Source organism: Xenopus laevis, chromosome 8L, assembly GCF_017654675.1.
Source record: "Xenopus laevis strain J_2021 chromosome 8L, Xenopus_laevis_v10.1, whole genome shotgun sequence".
Classification (NCBI taxonomy): domain Eukaryota; kingdom Metazoa; phylum Chordata; class Amphibia; order Anura; family Pipidae; genus Xenopus; species Xenopus laevis.
In genome coordinates this window covers 3,781,216-3,802,419 of record NC_054385.1, presented here as the reverse complement: position 1 = coordinate 3,802,419, position 21,204 = coordinate 3,781,216, and the positions used below count along the sequence as shown (strand labels likewise).

The following is a 21,204-nucleotide window of genomic DNA, read 5'->3' as shown; positions in this document are numbered from 1 at the left end:
GACTCTGCAGGCCTTCCATTGGATGGTCACTTTGGGACTCTGCAGGCCTTCCATTGAATGAGGGCCACTCTGGGACTCTGCAGGCCTTCCATTGGATGAGGGCCACTCTGGGACTCTGCAGGCCTTCCATTGGATAAGGGCCACTCTGGGAATCTGCAGGCCTTCCATTGGATGAGAGGCACTCTGGGACTCTGCAGGCCTTCCATTGGAGGGTTACTCTGGGACTCTGCAGGCCTTCCATTGGAGGGTTACTCTGGGACTCTGAAGGCCTTCCATTGGAGGGTTACTCTGGGACTCTGCAGGCATTCCATTGGACGAGGGCCACTCTGGGAATTGCAGTCACTGTGCTGGGGATTTGTCCAATGGATGATTTAAATACAGCATAATCTGTTGGTAGGTCCCTAACCTCATCTTTATACAGTAATAATGCCAGCATGGAGGGGGTTTAGCAATCAGGAGCAGGTGGTATGGTGGCTTGGAAACTAGTGCAGCCTGCAGTAGCCATGTAGAGTTATGAAACTATAATTTAAATTATATATATATATATATATATACCTTATATTTATAACATAACAGTTATACACAGTACAGTACCTGAACATTCCTTCTCTGTATATATGAGTGGGAGCTGCCATAGAGACATAACTGGAAAAGCCAAAGAGGCTGTAGAACAGCACTAGGCTGTGCATGATTAGTAGCTCTGCCTTTTCTTCTATAGTAACTATGTCGCCCGAATATAAAAATATCCGCCGGCTACAAATAATAATTAGTGCAGTAAAAAGAAAAATCCCCTTGTAGTTTGATTCTTGCGGTCCGCGGGCGCCATCTTTCGGCCACATACCCGCACCACAAGGCTAAAGACTACAATTCCCAGCGTGCCTCGGAACAGCACTTCCGGCGCGCAGGCCAGGGAAAGGGAGAGAGTGTTGGGGAATCGTGTGACAGCGGAGAGAGGCCAGAGAGGGGCTCGACTCATGCCCTTGGCTCGGTAGGTAGCGGGGAGGGGGACATGTTCGTGCAGGAGGAGAAGATCTTCGCGGGGAAGGTGCTCAGGCTCCACATCTGTTCCATGGACGGGGCCGAGTGGCTGGAGGAGGTCACGGAGGAGATCTCGCTGGAGAAACTGAAGGAGAAGTGTCTCAAGCACGTAAGGATCGAAGGGACTGCGCGGGGGAAGGACTGGCAGCAACTGGGGATACTAGTGCCCTCCTATGTATTATAGTGCGACCCTGACACTTCATAGGGTGTAACAGGGTGTCCCTTCCTTTCCATAGGGTGTAACAAGATGTCCCTTCCTTTTCATAGGGTGTAACAGGGTGTCCCTTATGTTCCATAAGGTGTAACAGGGTGTCCCTTCCGTTCCATAGGGTGTCACAGGGTGTACCTTCTGTTCCATAGGGTGCACAGGTTGTCTATTCCATAGGTTATACCAGGGTGTCCCTTTCGTTCCATAGGGTGCACAGGATGTCTTTTTCGTTCCATAAGGTGTAACAGGGTGTCCCTTCCTTTTTCATAGGGTGCACATGGTTTCCCATCCGTTCCATAGGGTGCACAGGGTGTCCCTTCCGTTCCATAGGGTGCACAGGGTGTCCCTTCCGTTCCATAGGGTGCATATGGTGTCAGTATAACAGGGTGTCCCTTCCGTTCCATAGGGTGCACATGGTGTCCCTTTCGTTCCATAGGGTGCACATGGTGTCCCTTCCGTTCCATAGGGTGCACAGGGTGTCCCTTCCGTTCCATTGGGTGCACAGGGTATCCCTTCCGTTCCATTGGGTGCACAGGGTGTCCCTTCCGTTCCATTGGGTGCACAGGGTGTCCCTTCCGTTCCATAGGGTGCACAGGTTGTCTATTCCATAGGTTATACCAGGGTGTCCCTTTCGTTCCATAGGGTGCACAGGATACCCCTTCCTTTCCATAGGGTGTCCCTTCCGTTCCATAGGGTGCACAGGATGTCTTTTTCGTTCCATAAGGTGTAACAGGGTGTCCCTTCCTTTTTCATAGGGTGCACATGGTTTCCCTTCCGTTCCATAGGGTGCACAGGGTGTCCCTTCCGTTCCACAGGGTGCATATGGTGTCAGTATAACAGGGTGTCCCTTTCGTTCCATAGGGTGCACATGGTGTCCCTTTCGTTCCATAGGGTGCACATGGTGTCCCTTCCGTTCCATTGGGTGCACAGGGTGTCCCTTCCGTTCCATTGGGTGCACAGGGTGTCCCTTCCGTTCCATTGGGTGCACAGGGTGTCCCTTCCGTTCCATTGGGTGCACAGGGTGTCCCTTCCATTCCATTGGGTGCACAGGGTGTCCCTTCCATAGGGTGCACAGGGTGTCCTTTCCGTTCCATTGGGTGCACAGGGTGTCCCTTCCGTTCCATTGGGTGCACGGGGTGTCCCTTCCGTTCCATTGGGTGCACAGGGTGTCCCTTCCATAGGGTGCACAGGGTGTTCTTTCTGTTCCATTGGGTGCACAGGGTGTCCCTTCCATTCCATTGGGTGTACAGGGTGTCTTCCATAGGGTATAACAGGGTGTCCCTTCCATTCCATTGGGTGCACAGGGTGTCCCTTCCGTTCCATAGGGTGCACAGGGTGTCCCTTCCATTCATAGGGTGTAACAGAGTGTCCTTTACGTTCCATAGGGTGTAAAAGGGTGTCCCTTCCTTTCCATAGGGTGTAACAGGGTGTCCCTTCCGTTCCATAGTGTATAACAAGGTGTCCCTTCCATTCCATAGGGTATAACAGGGTGTCTTCCATAGGGTGTAACAGGGTGTCCCTTATGTTCCATAGGGCGTATCAGGGTGTCCCTTATGTTCCATAGCGTGTAACAGGGTGTCCCTTATGTTCCATAGGGTGTAACAGGGTGTCCCTTATGTTCCATAGGGTGCCCCTTCCGTTCCATAGGGTGCACATGGTTTCCCTTCCGTTGCATAGGGTGTAACAGGATTTTCCTTTTGTTCCATAGAGGCAGAGGCTGTGTTGTGTTTCTAGGTGGGTATGATTGGCAGTGTGTGGGTACGACTGGCAGTGAGTGGGTATCGCTGTCAGTGTAGCGGCTGTGTATGTAGTAAAACATCTGTACTGTGGGGCACAGGCTGTGTATTTAGTGCCAAGGAAATCAAAGTGAAATATTATTCCTGAGAGTGGAGGCTACGTAGGTGCCAGGTCCTGGGTGAATAAAGTTTCATGGCACCCAGTAGAACAGTCTCATAAAATGAGAAGCTGAAAGTGAATTATTCATTAGCCCTTGTATGTCCCTTGCCCTTTCTTTCTGCCCAACTGTGACTTTCAGCAAGTGCCCGTGATGTCCAAGACTCACAGACCCCTTTAACTGGCCAAAGATCAAACTGTGGATTGGTTGCTATGGGTGCCTGTACTGGTGCAATCTCATTTGCTGGTGTGGAGCCCTGTGAATAAGTGCCGGGTGCCCATTCTTTACAGTAGAAGCCATAAAGCTCAGGGCTTCGCCTGCCACTTGGAACGTACAGGAATTCCCCTATTGGCTACTTGCCTTCCTTAATACGGCCATTCAGAGCCCATTCTATTTATAGAATCGGGGGGGGGCTTTCACTGGTATTTATAGCACAAGAGCCTGACCCTTCTGGGATCTCCCCTTATTATATTGATTTCTCCCTCCTGGAGGCACAGAACTCACACTCATCTCTATTCAATGCAGTACCATAGAGTCACTCAGAATCATGGGAGTTATAGTTCAGGAACAAAGAACAAGCCATGAGCTCTATAAATACAAATATACAGAGAAGGAATGTTCTGGGCACACAATAAGCTATACCCTCAAACTGTACTGTCTAAGGGAATCAATATGGCGCCTCCCTCCTCCCATATGTATAAATACAAATATACAGAGAAGGAATGTTCTGGGCACACAATAAGCTATACCCTCATACTGTACTGTCTAAGGGAATCAATATGGTACCTCCTCCCATATGTATAAATACAAATATACAGAGAAGGAATGTTCTGGGCACACAATAATTTATATCCTCATACTGTACTGTCTAAGGGAATCAATATGGCACCTCCTCCTCCCATATGTATAAATACAAATATACAGAGAAGGAATGTTCTGGGCACACAATAAGCTATATCCTCATACTGTACTGTCTAAGGGAATCAATATGGCACCTCCTCCTCCCATATGTATAAATACAAATATACAGAGAAGGAATGTTCTGGGCACACAATAAGCTATACCCACATACTGTACTGTCTAAGGGAATCAATATGGCACCTCCTCCTCCCATATGTATAAATACAAATATACAGAGAAGGAATGTTCTGGGCACACAATAAGCTATACCCTCATACTGTACTGTCTAAGGGAATCAATATGGTACCTCCTCCCATATGTATAAATACAAATATACAGAGAAGGAATGTTCTGGGCACACAATAATTTATATCCTCATACTGTACTGTCTAAGGGAATCAATATGGCACCTCCTCCTCCCATATGTATAAATACAAATATACAGAGAAGGAATGTTCTGGGCACACAATAAGCTATATCCTCATACTGTACTGTCTAAGGGAATCAATATGGCACCTCCTCCTCCCATATGTATAAATACAAATATACAGAGAAGGAATGTTCTGGGCACACAATAAGCTATACCCACATACTGTACTGTCTAAGGGAATCAATATGGCACCTCCTCCTCCCATATGTATTAATACAAATATACAGAGAAGGAATGTTCTGGGCACACAATAAGCTATACCCTCATACTGTACTGTCTAAGGCAGTGATCCCCAACCAGTAGCTCGTGAGCAACATGTTGCTCTCCAACCCCTTGGATGTTGCTCCCAGTGGCCTCAAAGCAGGTTCTTATTTTTAAATTCCAGACTTGGAGGCAAGTTTTGGCTGCATAAAAACCAGGTGTACTGCCAAACAGAGCCTCAATGTAGGTTGACAATCCACATAGGGGCTACTAAATGGCCAATAACAGCCCTTATTTGGCACGCCAGGAACATTTTTAATGCTAGTGTTGCTCCCCAAGTCATTTTACTTCTGAATGTTGCTCACGGATTCTAAAGGTTGGGGATCCCTGGTCTAAGGGAATCAATATGGCATCTCCTCCCATATGTGTGTTGGTGTGATTAGTCGCCATGTTGCTGTCAGTCACGTGGTTGCCGTGGCGGTTTGTTGCTGAGGTGGGATCAGTTAGTTTCTCCTTGTTGCTGTCTGTCAGCATGCTGCTGCCAGTAGGTGTGTGGGTGTGTCATTAACTCATTGGCTGTTGGGGGCTGCGCTTTTTGGAAGATTAGGAACTGCGATGTTTGTGTTTCTGTCATTATCTCCGTGTGTCGGAGCCCAAATGCCCCCATAAGAGGGAGAATGAGCCGCTGTCGCTGCTTTTTTTTTTATCATAAACATTTTTTTAAAATCTGATTTATCCCTTTTATAATTGAAATCTGTATATAATATTGTTTTTCTTCTCAGATTCAGGCAGTCCGGCCATTAACTATTATTGTAGTCCACAGATCTCCTGCTGTGGTAAAGCAGCATATTGAAGCAATGGCACACAGTGGGAGATTGTATAAGTCTTGCTGACTGTGCAGTTTTCAGCTCAGTGAGCATCAATTGCCCCTTCATTGACTGTAATGATTAGTACCTGGCTCTGCTGGTGTACTCACAGGTCAGGCAATTATCCTGCTGTCATTGCATCACCCGCTAGTGCACCAACAGAGCTGGCATTCAGATCAGCGGAGGGGCAGTTGCCAGTGTGATGCTAGAAATCACCCTGTCTCTCTCTGTACAGACTATGAGCAAAATTAGGGTGCTGCTGTTCCTGTTGAATTGAGCTTAGTACAGGGGAATACCTATGCTGGTATAGTTTTATGGGATCTCTCTGTACAGACTATGAGCAAACTTAGGGGCTGTTCCTGCTGAATTGTGCTTAGTTCCTGGGAATATCTATGCTGCCATAGTTTTATGGGATCTCTCTGTACAGACTATGAGCAAACTTAGGGACTGTTCCTGCTGAATTGTGCTTAGTACAGGGAATACCTATGCTGCCATAGATTTATGGGTTCTCTCTGTACAGACTATGAGCAAACTTAGGGGACTGTTCCTGCTGAATTGTGCTTAGTACAGAGGAATACCTATGCTGCCAGTTTGATGGGATCTCTCTGTACAGACTATGAGCAAACTTAGGGACTGTTCCTGCTGAATTGTGCTTAGTACAGGGGAATACCTATGTTGTCATAGTTTTATGGGATCTCTCTGTACAGACTATGAGCAAACTTAGGGGACTGTTCCTGCTGAATTGTGCTTAGTACAGGGAATACCTATGCTGCCATAGTTTTATGGGATCTCTCTGTACAGACAATGAGCAAACTTAGGGGACTGTTCCTGCTGAATTGTGCTTAGTATAGAGGAATACCTATGTTGCCAGTTTGATGGGATCTCTCTGTACAGACTATGAGCAAACTTAAAGGGGGGATTCATCTTTAATTTAACATGTATGTTATAGAATGGCTATTTCTAAGCAACTTATTTTTTTTTTTTTAATTATTTGGCCTTTTCTTCTGACTCTTTCCAGATTTCAAATGGGGTGGTCACTAACCCCATCTAAAAAACAAATGCTCTGTAAGTCTACAAATGTATTGTTATTGCTACCTTTTATTACTCCTCTTTCTATTCAGGCCTCTCCTATTCATATTCCAGTCTTGTTCAAATCAATGCATGGTTGCTACGGTAATTCAGACCCTAGCAACCAGATTGCAGACTGGAGAGCTGCTGAATAAAAAGCTAAATAAGTCAACACCCACAAATTAAAACCAACTGCAAATCATCTCAGAATATCTCTACATCATACTAGCAGTTCATATAAAGGTGAACAACACGATCCTGCAAAATTGAGTAAAGTGTAGGAGTACTGGGTAGGAAACAACTTCATTGTGTCTGTCCCTTCCTCTTCTCTGAGCTGCTGCCTCTGACTCCTGATACAACTTCCCAATATCCATTCATTCCTCATTCTCACTGGGTTTATAGTTCTGTGTAACTGTCACTGTGTCTGTCCCTTTCTCTGCACTGCTGCCTCTGACTCCTGATACAACTTCCCAATATCCATTCATTCCTCATTCTCACTGGGTTTATAGTTCTGTGTAACTGTCATTGTGTCTGTCCCTTTCTCTGCACTGCTGCTTCTGACTCCTGATACAACTTCCCAATATCCATTCATTCCTCATTCTCACTGGGTTTATAGTTCTGTGTAACTGTCACTGTGTCTGTCCCTTTCTCTGCACTGCTGCCTCTGACTCCTGATACAACTTCCCAATATCCATTCATTCCTCATTCTCACTGGGTTTATAGTTCTGCGTAACTGTCATTGTGTCTGTCCCTTTCTCTGCACTGCTGCTTCTGACTCCTGATACAACTTCCCAATATCCATTCATTCCTCATTCTCACTGGGTTTATAGTTCTGCGTAACTGTCATTGTGTCTGTCCCTTTCTCTGCACTGCTGCCTCTGACTCCTGATACAACTTCCCAATATCCATTCATTCCTCATTCTCACTGGGTTTATAGTTCTGTGTAACTGTCATTGTGTCTGTCCCTTTCTCTGCACTGCTGCTTCTGACTCCTGATACAACTTCCCAATATCCATTCATTCCTCATTCTCACTGGGTTTATAGTTCTGTGTAACTGTCACTGTGTCTGTCCCTTTCTCTGCACTGCTGCCTCTGACTCCTGATACAACTTCCCAATATCCATTCATTCCTCATTCTCTGGAATATAGTTATGTGTATATGTCATTGCTGTCCCTCTCTGGATATTCTTTTGAAACAGTGTAACAGAAGGCAGCTGATGAAAAGATGTGGGAAGAATAATCAAAGTTTGGCTTTTGCTACATTGTTTCAAGAGTTTGTAGAAAGGGAAAGACACGGGATTATTTATAAACGGTGGGTAAATTTGCACCTGGGCAGGATCCCATAGTAACCAATCAGTGATCAGCTTTTGTCGGCCACCTGTAGGTAGAACAATGAAAGCAAACCTTTGATTGGTTGCTATGGGTTACTGCTCAGGTGCAAATTTGCCCAGGGTTTATAAATGAGCCCCACTGACTGATGTCAGTAGCAGTGACGTTTGCACATAACTACCCAGTCAGTGTGAGGAGTGAAGGGATATTAGGACCTTTCTGTATTTGGGTTTATATTAGTGATGTGCGGGCTGGCCCGAAACCCGCGGGTCGGACGGGTTTGAGCCGACTCCTGCACAAAATCTTCGGGCGACCTAGTACTGCCGGCTTCCGTTGCTGGAATTTATAGACTTCCGCCTGTCCCGCCCCTTTTGTGATGTCACTGGGTAGGGCGCAGGTCTATAAAAAGAGGTCAACAGCGGGCCAGGTGCGGTTCAGGAGGGTCGGGTCGAGAAATTCTCGACCAGTACATCACAGCATCGGTGGGAATGGGATACTTGAAAGGGTGCCACACTCCAGCCTGCGGCATGTTCTGTGTTGCTTTGGTCTCTGCTCCTGACTGCAGGCTTTATGCCCCGCATACCTTTACAACACAGTAGAATTCCGTGCCGGCACCAGTTCAAGTCAGCAGCAATTCCCCAACGTGGGAATATTTATAACTGACATTAACATGAAGTGCTTAGCCGGGAGGGGAGCATTGTGGGAAGAGTTCTCAGGGCTGACATAATGCTTGGCACGGGGATTAAAGCAACTGTATTTAATGTATAAAAAAACACAGAGGGATTAGGGGAGAACATTTGCTGATGTCAGAGCTGGGGGCTCTCCCTCTCCCACAGACCTATTAAAGCTCATTTACAGGCGCTCGGGGAAAGGGAACCTTTAGGCTGTAACATTAGGCTGATAATGGGCGAGCTCCTTACAGGGCTGCTTCTCCTTTAAATTAACTTTTATCATGTTCTAGAATGGCCAATTCTAAGCAACTTTTTAATAGGTCTATTTTGTATAGGTTTTTCATTATTGGCCTTGCTCTTCTGATACTTTTTAACTTTCAAATTGGCATCACTGACCCCATCTAAAAACAAATGCTCTGCAATGGTTTGTGGACACTCCGATTCTTCTTGGCTATAACAATAAGTACTAATATCTCTTGCTGGTTTTAAATTTTGGGTATTTTCAGTTATTGATACTTGTTATTACTCATCTTTCTATTGAGTCCATCCCCTATTCATATCCCAGTCTCTTATCCAAGCCAGTGCATGGTTGCTTGGGGAATTTGGACCCTAGCAACCAGATTGCTAAACCAGCAAACTGGAGAACTGCCAAATAAGTCAAAAACCAAAAATAATAAAAAGTTAAAAATGATTGCAAATTGTCTCTAATATCACTCTCTACATCACACTAAAAGTTAACTCAGAGGTGGACAACCCCTTCAAAGCTACACGCGTGTATATTGCGTTTTCCACATTTAGCAACATTAAGCCGTTTCTTGTTTTTAGTGTTTCCACGGGAGCTTGGAAGATCCAAAAACGTTAACCCATCACAAACTGGTCCATGCCTCTTCTGAGCGGGTGCTCTCGGATGCCAAGACAGCGGCTGAAGAGAACCTTCAAGACAATGGTATGCATGAAACGTGGCACCTTATGGGTCTGTCCTTCCAGTCCTTTATTATCTATTTCCCATTTTTTCCTTCTTCTTCTTCTTTGTCTAGATGTCCTGCTGTTGGTTAAGAAGAGAGCACCGCTGCCACCACCAAAGATGGCTGAAGTCTCTGCCGAGGAGAAGGTAAGGTCACAGGAATACTTGTAAAAAAAGGACAGTTGTGCGCCAGCAAAATAAATAAAGGAGCAGGCACAAACAATGTCTATGTCATTAATGAATTCATTTTCTTTGTAATGTTCCTTTGCTCTATGGTGCCCGCTAGCAACCTTAAATATGAAACAATCGACTCATTTTATGTATTTTATAATGTTTTATCATTTTTGTACAGTGTTAACTAAGGTTTTGCTTTGTGTTTGACAGAGGAAACAAGACCAGAAAGCTCCAGATAAAGACGCCATTCTCAAGGCAACGGCCGGCCTTACAGCCCGCAACTCAGACCGCACTGTGGCTCACCATAACATGAGAGATGTGAGGGCTTCTGGGTGTTGCTTTTGATTTACTTTTGCATTGCTTGAAAGGGCAGATGGAAAGGTCGATGCTTATTTTAGATTAATGAGGCGTTCATTCACTAGAGTTTAGTAGGCAAGGTTTCGGCATAACTGGGCTGGATCAGAGTCCCTGGTGCCCAGTGTGTAATAACTGGCGTAACTTAGTAATAAAGGGCCCTGTGATTCCTGATAGCAGCTCTACCTTCCCTTTTTCAGGTCCCCTAAAATAAAATGTTGGACCTTTAATAGGTGCTTAAACCTAAAGTCACAGCTTATTCAAGGGACAGTTCACCTTCAAGTATGTTATAGAATGGCCAATTCTAAGCAACTTTTTAATAGATCTTTGTTATTTCTTCTTTATCGTTTTTGAATTACTGGCTTTTTCCTTATGCGTTTTTTCCAGCTTCACTGACCCCCATCTAAAAATGAAATGCTCTATGAGGCTACACATTTATTGTTATTGCTACTTTTTATGACTCGTCTTTCTGTTCAGGCCTCTCCTATTCATATTCCAGTCCCTTATTCAAACCAGTGCAGGGTTGCTAATTGTATTTGGACCCTAGCAACCAGACTGCTGAAACTGCAAACTGGCAGAGCTGCTGAATAAAAAGCGAAATAACTCAAAAAACACAAATAATAAAACATTAAAACCAATAGCAAATTGTCTCAGAATATTACTCTCTACATCATACTAAAAGTTGTTTTAAAATTGAACAACCCCAATAAGAGCTAAAATCAAGCTAGTAATGGCAGGGCCTGTAGATTAAACTGCCATGGTTCCAGCTGCAGTGTAACTGTATATTTCTATACCATAGTTCCTTTTAATTCTTCATATAACCCACCACTCGTGACCGTTCCTAATTCCTTTACTTACAAACCACTTACAGGGGTGGGTGGGGATAGTTTGCCTCCTTACTGAACACATTTATGAGAGACAGAAAAAGGTTGCATGCTTGTTTTGCCTTTGGCTGTTAGAAACAGAACGCCATTGTATGTGAGCATCATGGGTTGCATTGTCAATGCCCTGTACTATAAGGAAAGATTGGGCTATTTATTACCTTAAGGAGAACTAAATCCTGGGCCCCCTTCAAAAGCATCCGTTCTGAACCACAGCACTGGTCACTCAATCTGGAACCTGACAACACTGCTACACTACAATTAGGGGCAAATTCATCAAGGGTCGAATTTCGAGGGGTTAAATCCCTCGAAATTCGACTGGGGAATAGAATCGAATAGGCAATTCGGGCGAATTTACGCGCTGGCGAATAGTCGAATTGGCGAATATTCGCCAGGCGAATAGGCGCTCGATCGAATATTCGCTCGAAGGATTTTCATTCGATCGAATGCCTTTTTATTCGATCAAAAACTTGGAAAACAAGCCTATGGGACTTTCCCATAGGTTTTTAAAGCAATTCGGTAGGTTTTAGGTGGCGAAGTAGGCAGTCGAAGTATTTTTAAAAGAGACAGTACTTCGACTATCGAATGGGCGAATAGTCGCAGCGTTTTTGCGCTCGATCCAGTACTTCGACTATCGAATGGCGAATAGTCGCAGCGTTTTTGCGCTCGATCTATTCGAATCATTCTACTCAGGCGAATTTACGCCAATTCGATAATCGAGGAGCACAAAAATTCGAAGTTTTTTTACTTCGAATCCTTCACTCGAAGTTAGTGAATCGGCCCCTTAGTGTTATTGGGGGTCACCCCTTAATTCCCTAAGGGAGAGGGGTGCCCTGGTTTTTAATATCCCCTCCCTGCGCTCGCTTATGAAAGTGCTGCTGTGCGGTCGCTTTGTGACTTATCTTTTCCTACTTCTTTGTTTCCTTTCAGTTTCAGACTGAGCTCAGGAAGATATTGGTGTCCCTCATTGAAGTAGCTCAGAAGCTGCTGGCACTAAACCCAGATGCAGTTGAGCTGTTCAAGAAAGCCAATGGTAAGTACCTAGGGAGTATATATATATTATCCGGAAAACCGTTATCCAGAAAGCTCTGAATGCCATTACTATTAATAATCCAAATTTTTAAAAAATGGTTTCCTTTTTCTCTGTATTAATTAAACAACACCTTGTGCTTGATTCCAACTAAGATATAATAAATCCTTATTGGAAGTAGAACCAGCATATTGGGTTTATTTAATGTTTATATGATTTTCTAGTAGACTTAAGGTATGAAGATCCAAATTACAGAAAGATCTCTTATCCAGAAAGCCCCAGGTCCCAAACATTCTGGATAACAGGTCCCATACCAATAATATATTTTCATAATATGTCCACTTTTAGTTGTCTTCAGCCTCTTCCCCTGTTGTACAGGTATGGGATCCGTTATCCGGAAACGTGTTTACCCAGAATGCTCTGAATTACAGAAAGGCCGTCTCCCACAGACTCTATTTTATCCAAATAATCCAAATTTTTACAAATGATTTCCTTTTTTTTTCTGTAATAATAAAACAGTAGCTTGTACTTGATCCCAACTAAGATATAATTAATCCTTATTGGAAGCAGAACCAGCCTATTGGGTTTATTTACTGTTTACATTTTTTTCTAGTAGACTTAAGGTATGAAGATCCAAATTACAGAAAGATCTCTTATCAAAAAACCCCAGGTCCCAAGCATTCTGAATAACAGGTCCCTTACCTGTATTTATAAAGAGCCACCATAAGCTGCGGCGCTTTACAGTAAGGGATTTTGTGGGTTTTGTTCCCCCCCCCCCACACTAATATAACCTTTCTGTCATTGCCTTATTACAGTTTTGTGTTTTTGTTCTAGCTATGCTGGATGAAGACGACGAGGATCGGGTGGACGAAATCGCACTGCGGCAGCTTACGGAAATGGGGTTCCCAGAGACCAGAGCCGCGAAAGCCCTCCGCTTAAATCAGTAGGTAGTTTCCGTTTTCGTGTGACTTGCTGATTGGCCTGGCCGGCTAGAGGATCTATTTGCCATATCAACTGGAAATGTCATTTGAATTGGTGGCAGCCAATATATAATGAATAAAGTACCCCCTTTTGTTAAATATAAGGATATTATAAGTTACCGAGGTGTTTCATGACCATATAAAAACACGAGGCCGAAGGGTCATGGAAATCTGAATCTTTCGGGGGATCGGTCGAATCCAGAAAAGTTGAATCGCTTATCTGGATGATTGTGTCCCTTTAAAGGAGAACTAAAGCCTAACTAAAGAAGTAGGTAGAAATGTTGTACATGATGTTTTGTGCTTCTATACCAGCCCAAGGCAACCGCAGCCCTTTAGCAGTAAAGATCTGTGTCTCCAAAGATGCCCCAGTAGCTCCCCATCTTCTTTTCTGCTGATTCACTGATTCACATGCTCTGTGCTGCTGTCACTAACTGAGCTTAGGGACCCACTCACAATATACAGTACAGTACACATAGAATAGAAATGTCACAATATAAGGCTGATTAGTAATTAATACAGATAATTACTACATGGCAGCACAGAAACCAGTGCAATTAGCATCAGAATTTAATAATCAGCAAACCTGTAGCATCAGCTTATATTACATACCAACCTCATTTTCTGCTGGATAATTAGTGACGGCCCCTAAGCTTAGCTTCTCAACAGCCAATCAGAGCCCACTGTGAGTGTCACAGGCACTTTCCAAGATGGTGACCCCCTGTGACAAGTTTGAAGTCCTGGATCATTGCTGCTATTGACAAGCTGAAACTTTAGGCTGGTGCAATAAGTTCAGTATATAAAATATGGCATTTTTAGCCATATTCATTTTTGGGGTTTTGTTCTCCTTTAAATACCAGAAACGGAGAGAAAGCAAGAACAACAACAAGGACAGAGGAAGAGAAATAGCTGGTGCACTTATGATGCGCTCACAGCCTTAATAGGAATTTGAAAGCTTATGCAAAATGAATTGACGTAAACAAATGATTTATAGACCCACAGGGAGCAGTCAAAGCTGCCTCAGTGATCAATATGAATAATACTTTGTCTTTTTTAAAGTGCAAGATAAAGGTAAATGGAACTAGAACCCTTTTTCCGTTTCTAGTTTGGCTATCGCCCCTGCGTTCTATTTGTGTGTCAAATCAGTGCAGGCAAGACACATCAAAATACTGTGTCGTGAATTAACTGAAATGTTGTGTTCTCTTTTTCCTCTCACCCCAGCATGTCTGTAACACAGGCTATGGAGTGGTTAATTGAGCATGCCGATGACCCTTCAGCCGATGCACCTCTCCCATGTGAGAATTCCTCCGAGGCCGCTGGAGGTTTAGCCACAGGGGAAGCCGAGGCGAAACCAGTTCTTGGAGCCAGCGCAGAGGACCCCAAAGATGAACTCACAGAGATATTTAAGAAAATCCGCAGGAAAAGAGAATTCCGTCCAGACCCTCGAGTAAGCAAATTCTATGATTGGGATCTTGTCCATGCAACCTGCTCCTGCCCAAATGTAAATACTTAGAGAGGGAATGGTCCGTGCCCAATAAGTAAATAGGCAATTTGGTGCTGCCTTTCAAGTGTGCCAATGTCCTTAGGGAAACGTCTATCGGCTGGATACTGTTCATTCAACAACATGAATGATTGGTTCTGCCAGTGCCCCATGCACCCTTATGAAGGTACATTGGTATATGACATGACGTTAGCACGATGATGTGTTGAAAACAAATGCCTACCTGTGAAAATCACCCAGGCAAATCAGCTTAAACGTTAAAGTAGACAGAAAAATATTCCCCGAGTAGACTTTGTTTTTTTTTTTTGTATCATTAGCTTTGTTTTATGAAACCAAACATGGCACTTATGTTTCGGTCTCCTCCCTGCAGGCTGTCATTGCATTAATGGAGATGGGTTTTGATGAAAAAGAAGTCATTGATGCCCTGCGAGTGAACAACAATCAACAAGATGCTGCTGTATGTTAGGTTTTTCCGTTGGCTATAAAACCTTGTGTATAAAGCAGTGTGAGAATAATTGAAGATCGGAAGGAATGTTTGTTGAATGTGCATTTCCTCCTGTATCTGGCAGGTTGGGGTGGGATTATTGCTTCATTTTAGGAAGCTCAGTGTAGTTACATTTCTGTTTTCCAGATCAGTCTAGCAGTGTGCGTATGGGGAGTATAAAGTACATATATAAAGTACAGACTGCTGGAGTGTGTCTGCAGTTTACGTAGGAGGGCACAAACCAGACACTCCGGCACCTTGCAAGGTGCACAAAGAAACTGAAACGGCCCTAAGGCTCCTGTGTGTTCAGTTGAATTGGCAATGATCTCATGCGCTGGTGCTGCAGAAAGCATATTCATTTCATGAAATTACCCACTGGTACCCAACTGCATACACCCACCTAGAACTCTAAGCTGTGTCCAGTGTTTACTGGGATAGATACTTTTATTTGATGCTGCTGTCTTTAAACAGGGGGTAGAGCTTGATGCTAACCTAATGCCAGCATAGTTGACAGCAGAAATCATGCTGTATTTAACATACAGAGTAATATATCTGTTTTTGTAAATCAGCATTGATATGGAGTGGGGCGGATAGCTGTCTAACAAGACATTTGTTTCTGCAGTGTGAGTGGCTTTTGGGTGACAGAAAGCCATCGCCGGAGGACTTGGACAAGGGGATTGACACGACTAGTCCATTATTTCAAGCCATTCTGGATAACCCCGTAGTACAGCTAGGCCTAACTAATCCTAAAACACTGTTAGGTAAGTACTGCTTTGTACTCTTGCACCCATTGCTTGTTTATTACTACCGCTTTCTCCCACTTTGTCAATTGCCTGTCTCCTTTATCAGCTGTGTATGAGCAGAACTGTAGACTGAGAAAGGAACCCGAGTAGAATGTAACACTGAGTAGTGGGTGTGCCAGGCTCTCCCTGTGTAGATGTTTGAATCAGTGTCAGGAAATCAGTTCATACTGTACCTCATAAAAGGATCAGGCCACTTTATGATGCAAGTGAGCTTCTAAATCAGAGTTCATGTTTCATGGTGGATAAAAATAAATCAAGTTCCTTCTGGAGCCCTGCTGTACCAAGTGTGTCCTTAATGGGGAAATCGACTAAAAAAACAGCTTTTTATTGGCTTTTCTGTGAAGTAAAGTTAAACTTTATGCGCTGTTTGGTTTCTTGGGGTCAGTGACCCTAGAAACCATGGACGTGATGCTCTGTTGTTGTCATCAGTCATCTTATTGCTGAACAGTCTTGGCTGTTAGATAGTGAGCTTAACATTGTGATAAAGGGACCTGAACAACTAGAATGTTTAGGGTAACTAATAGTAATATAAATTACTGTGGAGCCCTTGATATAGTGGGGTTCAATACAGGTGTACCCACTGATGGTTGCCCACTGGACATAGCCAAACTAGTGGGACCCATTAAGCATCGCAAAGAAAATTAAATATCCCCCAAGTTTCATTTAGTAGGTGAGGAGTGTGATCTAGGGGTTTTTGTAGATAGCAACTTGTATAATTCTAGGCAATTCTGTGGCTACTAAAGCAAATAAAGTTCTGTCTGGCATAAAAAAGGGCATTAACTCAATTTTTACCTCTTTATAGGTCCCTGGTAAGGGTTCACCTGGAGTATACAGTGCAGTTTTGGGCTCCGGTATAAATGAGCTGGAGAGAGTGCAGTGACTATGTGCAAATAAACTGGTTAGCGGGAGGGAAGAGTTCAATTATGAGGGGAGACTGTCAAGGTTGGGGTTGTTTTCTCTGAAGAACAGACTCTTGCAAGGGGACATGATTACTCTTTATAAGTGCATTAGAGGACCAGAGGCCACTCCTTTAGACTAGAGAAAACCAGAGGCCACTCCTTTAGACTAGAGGAGAAAACTTTTATTTGAAGCAGAGTAGGGGGTTCTTCACGGTGAGGACAGTGAAGTTGGGGAATGCACTGCTGAATGATATTGTGATGGCTGATTCTGTTAACTTTAACAGGGGATGATTTCTTGGACAAGCAGAATACAGTATATATATATATATATATATATATATATATATATATATATATATATATATATATATATATATATATATATATATATATATAATCGTTTCAGTGGGTGCGTCTGTGTGTAGGTATGTGCTCTGGGTTTCATTTAGAGAGGTTGAACTTGATGGATTTTGGTCTTTTTTCAACCCAACTACTTAACTATGTAACACTGACGGGTAGGCCAGAGGGGAGGAGGGAGGGTGGGCAACACACAGGAGGGGGGAGGGTTTTTGCGCCAACTAGGTTTCCTTCCCCTTTAAATGGCTGTTTTGGTGGGGGGGGGGGTGCATAGCTTCCCTAGGAAATAGAAGAGATAACCAGGGACTATCGGTATTCTTTTAAGTCATGTTGTGCTCTTTTTCTCTGCTATTAAGGGAGTAGCCATTTAACAAATAATTCTGTGAGCTAACAATTATTTTTAACTGGAGGCCAATGGAAGTTCACCAAAAATGACAGCATTTGTGACTCTTGCAGGCAAGTTTAATGATTGCACTTAAATGTTCTGCTGATGGATATTTTGTTCAGTCTGCGCTTAGTTGGTCTCATGAAGCAGATATCTGGTGTCTAGTTAATCCGCTGCTATATACAGTTGCAAGGGGTATGACGTTAGGCCGTGGCCTGCTCCCTAACACATAAAAGCCGCTGACCCTGCCAAGTTATGGCTGCCCTAATCCTTCCAAGTCAAAAATAGAGACACTGTATATCATGTCTTGCCTTTATTTGTGGCTGCCTGTTAATGTTCTGCTGAAAGACCTCTCCAACGTAAAGGGGTGAGAAGGCAGTGCCAACAAGTACAGTGCCTGGCTAAATGTGTTTAGCTGTTATTTTACCTCTAACCAGTAGGTGTCGCACTCTGTAAGGATAATAAACGAAAATTTACAAAAGTTACTATTTCATGAACTGTTTCCTGGTGATGTCCCTGCTCTTCTTACCCACAACATGTATTTGGAGCACTTAAAGTGGATGTAAACCCAAATAGTGCCTAATAAGTCTATGTTGTAAGCAGTATATGTTTGTTTAAAGAGAAGGAAAGGCATTTTTACTTGGGGGTGCCGGATGTTAGGCAGCCCCCAGTGATTGTATCTACTTACCTGACACCCCAGGCCGGTGCACCTATCAGGAGAAAACTGCAGCGGCCTGGGTTCTTCCTGCTTCTTCTTTCTTTGAATTTCCCAGGGCAGACGCATGCGCATTAGAACTAAATAGGCGGCTTTTCCGTTAAAGATCGGCTTTTGCTAAACTGCGCATGCGAAGTTGCAAGAAGAAAGAAGCAGTGGTGCTCTCTGGAATAACCCCAGGCCGGTGCAGTTTTCTGCTGATAGGAGCACCGGCCCTTGGGTTTCAGGTAAGTAAAATATAATCGATTATTTCCCCAACCGGTCCTCCTTGCACCAGAGGAAGGACCCTGTGGTCCAAAACATGTAGTGCTTCAATAAAAACGACATTTACTCACACTGGAAGGCTCTCTAGTCCTTTTCATTGTTCAGGTAAGTAAATACAATCACCTGGTGATGCCTAACTTGTGGCACCCCCAAGTATAACATGCCTTTCCTTCACCTTTAAAGGTGTTGTTCACCTTTTAATTTAACTGTTCGTATGATGTAGACATTGATATTCTGTGGCAATTGCAGTTGGATAATATGACCAATTATTCAAAAAAAATATATATAATGAAGACCAATTGCAAAGTTGATAGGAATAAGGACATTCTATAACATACTAAGAGTTCACGTAAAGGTGCACCAACCCTTTAAACTGGAAGAGGAGTCTTGTCAGCCTTGCATACGTATTCCCAGGCCTGTTAATCGGCTGCTCCGGTTACATTGTTTCCAAAATCAGAGACCCTAGGGCAGAGAATAGAAAAGGTCAGGCATATATAGGTATGGGGCCTGTTATTCAGAATGCTCGGGACCTGGGGCTTTCCGGATAACGTATCTTTCTGTAATTTGGATCTTCATACGTTATATCTACTAGAAAATCATATAAACATTAAATAAACCCAATAGGCTGGTTTTGCTTCCAATAAGGATTAATTATATCTTATTCTGAGCTTTCTGGATAAAGGGTTTCCGGATAACATATCCCATACTATGTATATATTTCTAATATATTTACTTTTATTCCTAGAATAACACTGACATTTCTGCATTCCTTTGCCAGCTTTCGAAGATATGCTTGAAAACCCGTTAAACAGCACTCAGTGGATGAACGACCCAGAAACGGGCCCAGTAATGCTTCAAATCTCTAGGATCTTCCAAACCTTAAACCGCACGTAGGACACTTCTCTCTCTCTGTTTTTATTTCTCTCCCCCAAGGAAATCAACAGCTTTATAGCCTCTTGGACTTTTGGACACCTCAAACTGATGGGAGGGGAGGATACCAAAATCTTGCTGAGCGCCCCTGTTTCGGAGGGCCTTAAACTAAAGTCCGCTTTAGAGACCCCGACGGAATACAGGATAGATTGGCATAAAACTGCGTTACTGTTTGAAGGGAAAGAGTGGCAAAGTAAACCCGTTTTCGGATGCTATTTAAACTTGTGAATTTAGTTGCTTTTTTTTTTTTGTGAATTTCCTTTTCTTTAGGCTGGATGGCAAGGTAGCCCCCACTGACACGTATTTATGGTTGTTAGCAGTGTGTTGATACTTTTATGCTTTCTTAAACTGCCACGGACAACACCAAAAACATGTTAAGAATGTGGTACTTAAATCCCCCGGCATGTTGGCTGAGAGTTCAGAGCAAGCCGCCAGCTTATCCAAGGGCACCAGGCACCCACCTGTGGTTCACTTGGCAAAACTAAACCTGAATCAATTTATTTATTGTACCGATTTTTATATAATTTTAATCCAAGCTATGAATAATAAGTGTATTTTAGTTGGCTGCGCTCCTGCCGAGAACAGCAGAGGAGCAGACTCTTAATATTTTTAGTTTTTATGCAAATTCTTTTTCCGGGAAAAGGTTCTGTTTCATGGGAGGAATCGCATGGCAAGAATCAGTCACGTGAGATGTTGCTGCTGCTCTTTTTTTCCAAAACACATCAGTTAATAGAGCTGCTCCAGCAGAATTCTGCACTGAAATCCATTTCACAAAAGAGCAAACAGATTCTTTTATATTTCATTTTGAAATCTAAGATGGGGCTAGACATATTGTCAGTTTCCCAGCTGCCCCTGGTCATGTGACTTGTGCTCTGATAAACTTCAGTCACTGTTTACTGCAAGTTGGTGTGATATCAACTCCCCCCCCCCCAGAAGCCCATCAGCAGAACGATGGGAAGGTAACCAGATAGCAGCTCCCTAACACTAGATAACAGCTGCCTGGTAGCTCTAAGAACAGCACTCAATAGTAAAATCCAGGTCCCACTGAGACACATTCAGTTACATTGAGCAGGAGAAAGAACAGCCTGCCAGAAAGCAGTTCCATCCTAAAGTGCTGGCTCTTTCTGAAAGCACATGACCAGGCAAAATGACGTGAGATGCACCAATATTACAACTAAAATACACTTGCTGGTTCAGGAATGAAATTTTATATTGTAGAGTGAATTATTTGCAGTGTAAACAGTGTAATAAGAAATAAAAATCATGACAGAATCCCTTTAACTACAAATGCACATGTTCCGATTTCTTCCTCAGAAAGAAGCTTTTTAGATTCTGCTACTGCACCGACCTTGGTATCTAGTCCAAATGTTCATCCTTATGTGTGTTATATGGAATAAAAATTCTTTATGCAAAGGTGACTGTCTTTCTTTATCTTTTTTTTTTCTTCTTCCCTTCATATACATAGTATTGTATGATGGGAGAACACTGTGTTAACAGAACATGTAATTATACTTATTGGTATAAATACAAATATCAGGAGAGGGAATATTTTGGGTGCAGTGTGTTGTGTCCTTATAATGTACTGTTTGAGGAAAAAAATGTGGCAATGCCCACCTGTATGTATAAATGCAGAGAAACGGAATGTTCTGGGTACAGGGTATGCCAAGCCTTCATACTATACAGTCTATGTCATGACACGAGACTCCCGGGCTATTACTGTACATACAGACTGAAGTGGGGCCCCAGCACATAAACTGGTGTCCAAGTGTTTTGTTCAGAGTTTGCCCTTGTTTGGTCATTTTCAGTTTTTCTCTACTCAAGCCAAGCTACGGAAGTTTCAAAAAGCCTTACCCCCCTCCACCCTGTGGCTGCCTTTCCCTTG

The 21,204-nt window shown here is 43.4% G+C and overlaps 1 protein-coding gene across 1 annotated transcript; it reads left to right on the top strand.

Moving 5' to 3' along the window:
* The first annotated feature begins 900 nt into the window (after positions 1-900).
* Positions 901-20,735, top strand: ubac1.L (UBA domain containing 1 L homeolog). Its single transcript, NM_001095905.1, is given in 10 exon segments — positions 901-1,147; positions 9,430-9,550; positions 9,642-9,715; positions 9,953-10,060; positions 11,908-12,010; positions 12,842-12,950; positions 14,206-14,431; positions 14,856-14,942; positions 15,592-15,730; positions 19,171-20,735. Coding segments are annotated over 10 exon segments (1,221 nt in total). The 5' UTR covers positions 901-1,009; the 3' UTR covers positions 19,287-20,735.
* Positions 20,736-21,204: the final 469 nt, after the last annotated feature.